Source organism: Aethalodelphis obliquidens, unplaced genomic scaffold (assembly GCF_003676395.1).
Source record: "Aethalodelphis obliquidens isolate GAN/ISIS:26980383/991018 unplaced genomic scaffold, ASM367639v1 scaffold133, whole genome shotgun sequence".
In the NCBI taxonomy this organism is placed as follows: domain Eukaryota; kingdom Metazoa; phylum Chordata; class Mammalia; order Artiodactyla; family Delphinidae; genus Aethalodelphis; species Aethalodelphis obliquidens.
Window position 1 is genome coordinate 422,209 of NW_020838077.1, and position 10,138 is coordinate 432,346.

Consider the following 10,138-nt stretch of genomic DNA (forward strand, 5'->3'; position numbering starts at 1 on the left):
AATAGCTCAATGTCTGTCTATCCATCTATCTATCTAACGTGTGTGAGAGACAGACAGAGATGAGAATTATACATGCAAATTCCAAGCTAACGGTGACAGCGGTTATCTCAGGGAACTGAGGCTTAGGAGGGACAGGATGGGATTTCACCTTTTACTTTATTAATTTTGGCATTGTCTGAGCCTTTTAAAAAGTCATAGGTAATGTATTAATTTTTTAAATGTGTTAAAAATAAGCATTTTCAATAATTAACGTTTTGTGCTTCATCTGTGTTTTCAGTTTAAAACCTATCTGAGGTCCACACACGTAACGAATTCTGATTATGTGATTCACAGTTGAAATCGAACCGGACGCCCAGGAAATTGGCGGCTGGTTCCAGGTGAGGCACGCGTAGGAGGTAGGAAACGAGACACTGAATCCTAGACCGGCCGGAAGTGCCCGTGCGCGGTGGGCCCCGCGGCGGGCTGGCGTCTTTCCCGCAGGGCCATTGTTCCCGGCGCGGTCCTCCCAGCGTCGGGGCGGGAGCCCCCAACCTCCTCACCTTTTCCAGGTCCGGTGAGTCGGCCCGGGAACCGGGGTTGGGTGGGTGTGGCTGAGAAAGGGGTGTGGAAAGTGAGCTTCGGCCCCGGGCCACTGGGTCGTGCCCCGCGATCCTGGAGCCGATCCATCACCCGGGCTGGGGGGACGTTACGCGGGAGAGGTCTCGGGGAGGTTCACTGCGGTGAATAACGGCAGCAGGATTAGGACTCAGGGCAGGAAACGCCTGGAGTCTGGGGAAATATCCTCGGGGACAAAGAAGTTAAGGACAAATTTGTAAAGACTTTTTGCAGCCTTCCTCTTGGAGAGCCAGTGTCTATACATTCTCACTTTTTGGTTCTAAAAGCAGATGAAGGGGCGTTGAATGACTGCTTGTCAAGTGCAGAATGTGACATTTTCCGATTCCCTTTCCCTTAGTTCATTGATTCTCAAACCTTGGAGTGCGTACAAATCCCTGGGGAGCCTAGAAATTAAAAGTACATAATCAGGGCTCCCTGCTCTTCCCCTCCCACCCCTAAGCCCCGGATTCCGATTCCCTAGCTGTCTGCCACAGGGCCTGTCAAGCTGGAATTCAGCTTCTGGTCTGCGCTCCTGACATTTTGGAGACACTCAGACCTCCTGGGTCTCAGGCACTGCCTGGATATGAGCACACTTTTCTCTTGGGCTTCTGTGGATTCTTAGAACTGTCCGCACAAAGAATTTGACCTTAAGAAACTTACTTAACTTCCCCTGGCTCCCATTTCTTATCTAGTGAAATAGTGATTGTAATCAAACCTCAGAGGGTAATTGTGAGGATTAAATGTGGTCTTGTATCTGAAAGCATGTTGTAGACTGTTGTACAGTGTTGGCTGTTACTCTTAGGAAGCAGCAGAGCAGTGTGGAAAGCTTACAGGACTTGCAGTCGACCTAAGCTTTCCTTTCTGTAAATTTAGTAAAAATGAAACCAGCCTTAATGGTTGTTTTGAAGATTAATTTAAAAAACTCAGGTAAAGATTTCAATAAAAGTTAGTTCATTTAGTCAAAGACGAGAACAACAGGGACTTCCCTGGTGGTACAGTGGGTAAGACGCTGCGCTCCCAATACCAGGGGCCCGGGTTCTATCCCTGGTCAGGGAACTAGATCCCGCCCCCCCTAACTAAATGATCCCCCGTGCCGCAAATAAGACCCGGCGCAGCCAAATAAATAAATTTTAAAAAATTATTTTTAAAGGCAAGAGCAATATTTCCATTTATTCTTTCTCTAATTTGATTTTTATACAGTGAGTCTGAACTTTTTAACCATTCTGAGTGATCTGTATGGACCTTAATTCCTCCATGAACTCCGTATGGTATTATTGCTATTTCTTTTTCACATTAAAAAAGTGAGATTGAAACAAGATAAGAAATTGGCACAAGGTCAAACAATTAGTAAAAGTTAGAACTGGAATAAAACCTAGGTCTGGGTAACTTGAAAACCTATGCTTTTTGTACATTATGACCTTATATTTTCCACTATTCTCATCTTTGGTTACCAAGTCACTTTACTTTCAGTGAAGAGCTTTAGGTGTATGACAGTTGCTTATATTATCAGTTTTTTGTCATTAACTATTGCCATTTTTCTACCTAAACAGTGATTTTTACTGCTTAGGAGGGAACTTCCAAAGGTGTTTCTAAAACATAGCTCCAGCTAGAGGGTGCCTTTTAAGCTGTTCGAGATCAAAATGAATACAGACTCCAAGGAGGTTATATCCCTGGATGTTCAAGCTCGTGATGTTTGGGAAGAACTGACAGTGAAAGCAGAGGCAGAAAGTCACCTCCAAATGCAGGAATCCGGACTGAAACGCAATAATCCACTGGCAAGGGAGATCTTCCGAAGGCGCTTTCGACAGCTCTGCTACCAGGAGACCCCTGGACCAAGGGAGGCTCTCACCCGACTCCGAGATCTTTGCTACCAGTGGTTGAGGCCGCATGTGAGCACGAAGGAGCAGATTCTGGACCTGCTGGTGCTGGAGCAGTTCCTGTGTATCCTGCCCAAGGAGGTGCAAGGCTGGGTGCAGGAGCACTGTCCAGAGAGTGGGGAAGAGGCAGTGATTCTGCTGGAGGATCTGGAGAGAGAGCTCGATGAACCACAACATGAGGTAGGAAGGGAGATTCGCCAGGGAAAGAGTATATGTAGGTCACCGAGGACCTTTGTGTCCTCTGCTTTGTATCCTCTTGACTTTGCTGATTAAATGAGACTCAGCTTTCTGCTTCTCTCTGGGAAATGTTTCTTTAGACAATTAATTTCTTCAGAAGTCACATCTTGTCTCTTTATTTCTAGATGGTAGCCTACAGACACCGACGAGAAGTCCTCTCTAAAGAGACAGTGTCTCTAGGAGAGCAGATGTCACTGGGCCTTCAGTCCCAGCCTAAGGAGCCCCAGCTCACATGTGACCCTGCTCAGGAGCCCCACCATATCGGAAAGACAGGTGAGGGACAGGACTTATCTGGTGTTGAACATATCCCACCTGGTCAAGTACAAACCAACAAAAAAACAGAGCTGGGAAACCAGGGGGTCAGAAGACGCTTTACCAGCAATGTTCAGTGCTTCCGAGTGCCTAGTGTGCTTGTCTTTGTCCCGATCCTCTGCATGCAGTCTTCCCCTGGGTACCATCCTGGAAGCTCTCTTGTCTGCTGGCACATGGTACATTAGGAAGACTTTTAGGAATCACTGTGGAGCACAACTTTAGAGAATGGGCTTCAAGGTTTGACAGACAGGTTCATATCATGGCTTTGCCTCTTGGAAGCTGCTTGTACCTGGGCAGGTTACTTAACCGATTGATCAAGTTTTCTTCATCTGCAAAATGGGGTTAATAATAGTATTGTCTTAGTCTGCTCAGGCTGCTGTAACAGAATATCACAGACTGGGTGGCTTAAACAACAGAAGTTTTTTTTCTCATAGTTCTGGAGGCTAGAAATTGAAGATCAGAGTGCCATCAGAGTTGGTTTCTGGTGAGACCTGTCTTCCTGGATTGTAGAGAGCGGCCTTCTTGCTGTGTCCTCACATGGGCATTCCTCTCTGCATGTGCCTGTGGAGAGAGAGAGAGAAAGACAGAGTCAGAGAGCGCTCTGGTAGTTCTTCCTCTTCTTCTAAGAACATCAGTCCTATTGGATTATGGCCCCACCTTTAATTACCTTAATTATCTCCCTAAAGACCTTATCTCCAAAAACAGGGCTTCAGGGCTTCCCTGGTGGTGCAGTGGTTAAGAATCCGCCTGCCAGTGCAGGAGACACGGGTTTGAGCCCTGGTCTGGGAAGATCCCACATGCCGCGGAGCAACTAAGCCCGTGTGCCACAACTACTGAGCCTGCACTCTAGAGCCCGCGAGCCACAACTACTGAGCCCACGCTCCTAGAGCCCGTGCTCCGCAACAAGAGAAGCCACCGCAATGAGAAGCCCGCGCACCGCAACGAAGAGTAGCCCCCGCTTGCCGCAACTAGAGAAACCCGGGTGCAGCATCGAACACCCAATGCAACCAAAATTAAACAAATAAATAAACAAAAACAGGGCTTCAACATACGAATTCGCAGTGGGGATAACACAGTTCAGTCTATAACAAAAATGTACCTCAGAAGGTTGTTGTGAGCATTGAATACAAACAATTTGTGAAAAACACTTGGCACGCATTATGCTTAATATATAGTAACTGTTCTTATCAGAAACTACCAGTGCCACCCTTGTCAATTTGGGTTTACATTTGCAGTCAGAAGATATGAGATATGCTTAGTAGGTAGCAAACTGGATGAGAAAATCCAGTGGAATAGACTTTGCCATTTCCTTGTATGCAATCTCCTTAGTGGTGTCAGTACTGGGCACCAGTGGGTATAGTAGTGGGCACTTGGGGCTGAGTCAGCTGCCTTCCCATTCTAGCTCTCCCTGCAGAATTTGGCTCCAAATTCTGTCTAATTTCCCACACATAACATCACAGCCTCTTTCTGACTTCTTGTTACCCTTCTGGTAACCCATCTACAGCAGAGGTTTCCTGTTTTCATTTTCACATTACTCCATATGTATCCAAGTCACAGCTTTTCTTGCTGCTCTGCCTCCTGCTTCTATTCATTTCATTTATCCTACCAATCATACAGTTATCTTGGATTTTGGAACACATCTCTTGATTTAAATTAAAATTATATTTGATGAGTAAATTCTGTGCACACTGCAGACCTTCCTCTGACTCCCATGACTTCATCTTATTAAAATTCTTTCTGGTTTCATTTTCCCCCTTTATGAGCATCTTTCCAGTCAGTTTCTTTGCTACTTTCTTCCTCCTCTCCCCATGAACTTGGATTTTTCATTTTCCATTTATTTTCTCCTTTCTTCTACTTTCCAAACTGCACCTAGAACCCTGCTGAGAACCCTTCCTCCAGGGTACATCTGAGTAAGTCTGTTCCCCCATCCATCCATCTAGTCATTCATTCATTCAACAAATATTTATTAAGCATCTACAGTGGCTACAGGAGAGTATCCAGAGGGCATCTACAGATCAGAGAATTCTCCCTATAGGACTATCAATGCAGGTGTGTGTTATACATTTAGGACAAGCTTATTTTGTAAAGCAACATAGTGTTTGGGATTAAAAGGACCAAATCGAAGTTCCAGCTGTTTGGTTTTTTAGCCAAGCAACATTTAAAGTTACTTTATATCACCGAGTTTGAATTTCGTTTAGAATTCTTAGTGATAGTAAAAGAAAATACAAATAATGCATAAGTTTACATAGTAAAAAGTAAAAGTTCTCCTCTAAGTCCAACTCCCCAGGAGTAACCACTCTTGTCAAATTGCTGTACATTTTCCAGACTTTTTTCTAAATATAGAGTCTGTCTAGCTATATGTCTGTCTGCCTTTTATTTTTTTCCTAGTTCTTTTTTTTTTCCTAGTTCTTTAAAGAAGTGGGATAATAGCATCAGGGGGTTTGTGGTGAATTAGTTTGATAATGTATGTGAAAGTGCTTTGTAAGTCATGGAAGGCTGTATAAATGATAATTATTAAAAGGTGAGAAATGTCTTCGTTTTTATATTCTACCCAGTTCCTTTGTGCATTTCAGATATAAATGTGAAGTTTGGGCAGCAGTACTGATCTCACTTGTGGCCCATTTCTTCTCTGCAGGCACATTTCTGTTTTGCAAACCTGTTGTCATCTCCCAGCTAAAAGGAGGAGAAGAACCATGGTCTCACCCCACAGGAGTCCTAAGAGGTACCTATCCAGGTGTGTGAGGGACAGTGCAGTTAGATATGGGAGAAAAAGCCAGATGTTGGTTAAAGGAGGGGGTTGGGGGCAATTTTCCTTGGGCTTTTCTGGGTTGCAAGGTGGGAATCACACCTTGGGAACCCTAAGAATTCCACAGCAGCTGCTCTCTAGCGTTTAGACAGTTTGGGTCTGTTTGTCTCCATTCTCACCTTCAACTCTTCCAAGCAGAGAAGGTCTAATTGGGTTGGTTGGACACTGTCCAACATGAACCAGTCCTACAGGCAGCCTTTGCCTCAGTGCTGGTCCCTGGGCCAGTCAATTGAGGCCATAGTAGTAGCACTGATTTCAGTCCTTTCTCTTTTATTCATTCAGCAAATATTTATTGATCAGCCACTATGTGCCAAGCTTGCTTCTCAGGGAATAAACCAGAAAGATCCTGTTTCCGCGGAGATGAGATTGTAGCAAGGGGGAGACAGACAATAAGCATATAAATAAGGAGATGATATGTTAGGAGGTGGTGTTATGGAATGAAGCACAAATAGAACTGCCTAAGGGGGTTATGACTGCTATGGATGGGGCACACAGATTGTAGTTTTAAATAGAAGAATTAGGGTGAGAATTGAGCAAAGACTTGAAGGAAGTGAGAGAGTGAGGGTTGCTGTTATCTGAGGTCCGAGCTTTCCAGAAAGAGAGAGGCGCTAGAGCAAAGGCTTTGTGCTGGGGATGCACCTGGGATGGTTATGGATTAGAAACATAAAGTACTGCCTGAAGCACCTAGAATAGGAGAAGCTCAGCGCTTGTTCCATAAATGACTGACTGAATGAATGTATACATAAGGTCAGTTTCCTTGGAAAGGGTCACTTGGAGGCTCCCTGCCTCACAGAGGGGAGGGAGTTCTCAGGGAAGACTCCAAAGAAGCCACTCTGATCCTGACCCTTCTCTTCCCGTGAAGAAGTATAAAAAAAATTCTCTCCAGGCCCCATCCATGTTGGGGTGGATCAAGCTGCATTTCTCCAAAGAGGGCAAACCTCCCTCATTACCTAGAAGAAGGTGTTAACACACTGGCCCTTCTGCTTCTAACCTCCTGCCTACTCTATGACGTAGAGTGACATCAGAATAGAAGCACCTTGCATTTCTGTGCACATAGTGACCCTCCTGTCACTAGGCTCAGGGGACAAGTGACATTTACCTGGTCTTTTTTGTTTCAGATGGAATGACCAAGACTGAGAACAGAGAGTTGGTGCTAAGGAAAGACTGTCCTAAGAGAGTGGAACCACATGGGAAAATGTCTTACGGACAGACCTGGGAGATATCACAGCAGGATCCGCGACACAGAGAAGTTGGTGACTGCAAGGGTGGGGTAGAGAGGCACTGGGGAAACCCCTTAGGAACCGGACCACACAGATGTGAAGAATGTGGGAAGAGCTTTGCTCAGAGCTCAGGTCTTGTTCGACATCAAAGAGTTCACACTGGAGAAAGACCCTACGAATGTAATGAGTGTGGGAAAACCTTCAGTCGGAGTTCGGGTCTTTTTAATCACCGAGGAATCCACAATATTCAGAAACGGTACCACTGTAAGGAGTGTGGGAAGGCCTTCAGTCAGAGTGCCGGTCTCATCCAGCATCAGAGAATCCACAAGGGAGAAAAGCCCTATCAGTGCAGCCAGTGCAACAAGAGCTACGGTCGGCGTTCATTTCTCATCGAGCATCAGAGAAGCCACACAGGGGAGCGACCTCACCATTGCAACAAATGTGGGAAAAGCTTTAATCGCCACTGCAACCTCATCCGCCATCAGAAGATCCACGTGGTGGCAGAGCTGGTCTAATCCAAGCTGTGTGCAAGTTTTCCAGATCACTGGCCAAGTCGTGCGGGGTAGGTTGAGACTAGAAAACTGCTTTCTTCCTGTCTCCACTAAGTGTATTTTGGTCTGGGGACATTCAAAGAGGGAGGTTTGGGTTTTTGAAGCTGCTACTTTCCCTTTGGTTCCTTTGCACTTTCCTGTTCTTACTACCCCCATCTCTCTTATTTATTCTTTTTGAGATGGCTGCTAAACTTTTCTAATAATGTAATAAATGGCACTGCTATAGCCAACATGCCAGAAAGATCTGTATCTGTGTTTAACCCCTAAAGATCCCGTAGAGCTCTGCTGATGTTTTACAGTAAATGGGTCTTTGGTGTTCCCCGTGACCAGTACCTGCATAGTAAATACCTTTTGTGCCTACTGCTTCCCTCTGACACCTGCGTGATGCTTCCCTGGGATAGTGACCAGCACTGGCTGGGTTCCACTTACTTAACCACAGTTGGTCCTCACAACAACCACACAGGGAAATGAGTATTATCATTATCCTGTTTTACAGATGAGGAATTGAAGATTCACAAAACCCAAGCCTCAGCACCAAGGCTTAAACCCTGGACTTTTATTTTTAGTAACTTTAAATTATGGAATAATTTTAGACTTATAACAAAGTTGCAAAGATAGAGTGCTTATATACCGTTCACCCAGCTTCCTCTAGTGTTAACATCTCACATCGGGTCTTCTTAGTTAAATCCTTGGCTTTTGACTCCAAATTCCAATCTGTTTACAGTGTCATGCTTCATACTGGTATTCTCAGATTCCCTCATTTGAGCTTAGTCACCTGAAATTCCCTTAGTGCTTTCCCGTCACATCTTCAGCGTTACAAAAAGTCATCGGTATTCTGAGTACAAGACATCGGAGCATTGGGTCATCATCCATAAGATGCTTTAAAAACTACCATATTAAATGTCCTGAGTTTTTCCCTTCTGTCGCTTTGCTTAGGTCTGGAGTTGTCTGCTGATGTTCTGATCTAATCTCATGTCCATTGTTTTTTTCACACTTAGGATCCTGGTGAATGCTCTCATTCAGTGTTCTACATACCTTCCCATATAACTGTATTTTCTTTGGAACTGCTATCCCTTTATCAGTCCTGACCTTTCCATCTGAAACAATAATCCAGTGAAAAGAAGGGACCTGTTGTAAGGGAGAAAATCTTCCAAATGAAATGCAAGAGTAGGAAGTTTGTGTATATCTGAAAAGTATATGAAGAGGGAATAATATGAGAAGGGCATGAGAAAGATGAAATCTGTGGTGCCAGGGGCCAGAAAGACAGAGAACATGTACGTGGGATGAAGAAAGGAAGGAAAAGTTCAGACAGTGGACATCAGTCGGTAAAAGGACTGAAGATGGGCATAGGAACTTATCCAGAATGGTACAGAATGGTTATGGATGCGTCAAGATTTGACTGTGCAGGGCAAATATGCAACAAACTGTCAACATGGTAACTAGGGTGGATGGGGGATTATATGGCCCTTTCACATTCTGTGTTACTTATCTTTGAACTGTGAATGTGATGATCCTACAGAGGTGGTATGGACCCCGCTTCCCAGTTACTAGAGATGATGCCATGCACACACACAAGAATGTATGAAGAATTTATTACTCTCATCATGGAACTCTCTGGAGATAGCAGGGCAGCACCCAAGCTGGTCCAGAACTGGCTTGAGTAGCATAAGGAGAGTGAGAGTTAGTGGCCCTGGTTTTTATTGTGATTAGGGGATGGGTCCAGGAAATAGTTCTCATTGCACAAATAGATAAGGGCTTGCATAGCTTGAACTTCCTTCAGGTGCCAAGTGAGGAGGCACTGGGATTTCTTATAAACTTGCCCAGATGTGGGGCAGAAGGGAAGGGGAAGATAGAGGTTGAAAGCTGTCAGTGATCAAACATCAAAAATGGAGTCAAGATTTTTAAAAAATTACAGTTTAAAGAGAATCAGTTCAGGAGATGCTTTTATTTACCATGTGATTCTGGTCTCTCTGTCCTTATAAACTAAGGAGTAATTACAAATTTAGCATTCAATCAACTTTTAAAAAAATGTGTGTAACCAGAAAAAACATGTGTTAAAAAACCAAAAATTCATACTTGTCCATTTGACTTCCTGAAACTCTCACTTCTGCAGAGTGGCTCACCTCCCTGTGAAGTCAGCTGAGGCTTTCTAGAAAAGGTGAGCCCCCAGAGGCAGCCTTTCCCCTCACCAGCCTCTTAAAGGGGATGTGGCTTATGGGACCAGAGGTGAAATTTCAGGGGTTCCTGATCTGTTTGGAGACATAACAACTCCTTCTTTCCTTCTCGAGAGGATCAGCTGGGACCTATGAGTAATTAAGAACATTTAGATTCAAAAGGGCATTACTATGGTAGTGATTAATTTTAATACACTGAGGACCCATAATGTCCATCATATTTTCAAAAGGGTTGGAGAACTAAATGAAGTCAAGAACCACTGCTCGAGGGGTGGTGGAATGACAAGAAATAGGTGTGGTGGAGCCTATTCAGAAAGAGCCCTGACTCACCCACTTTTGTTTTGTATCATACACACACACACACACA

The 10,138-nt window shown here is 44.5% G+C and overlaps 1 protein-coding gene across 2 annotated transcripts in view; it reads left to right on the forward strand.

Moving 5' to 3' along the window:
* The first annotated feature begins 454 nt into the window (after positions 1 to 454).
* ZSCAN9 (zinc finger and SCAN domain containing 9) overlaps positions 455 to 10,138 on the forward strand; it is a 10,457-nt gene continuing 773 nt past the window's right edge. The window contains exons 1-5 of one of the 2 annotated variants that reach the window (XM_027099564.1): positions 455 to 553; positions 2,162 to 2,651; positions 2,834 to 2,981; positions 5,656 to 5,754; positions 6,945 to 7,608. In XM_027099564.1, coding sequence (XP_026955365.1) covers positions 2,235 to 2,651; positions 2,834 to 2,981; positions 5,656 to 5,754; positions 6,945 to 7,561 — 1,281 coding nt within the window. In that variant the 5' untranslated portion in view covers positions 455 to 553; positions 2,162 to 2,234 and the 3' untranslated portion in view covers positions 7,562 to 7,608. The remainder of the gene's footprint in view (positions 554 to 2,161; positions 2,652 to 2,833; positions 2,982 to 5,655; positions 5,755 to 6,944; positions 7,609 to 10,138) is intronic. The other variant, XM_027099565.1, reaches the window with a different exon arrangement.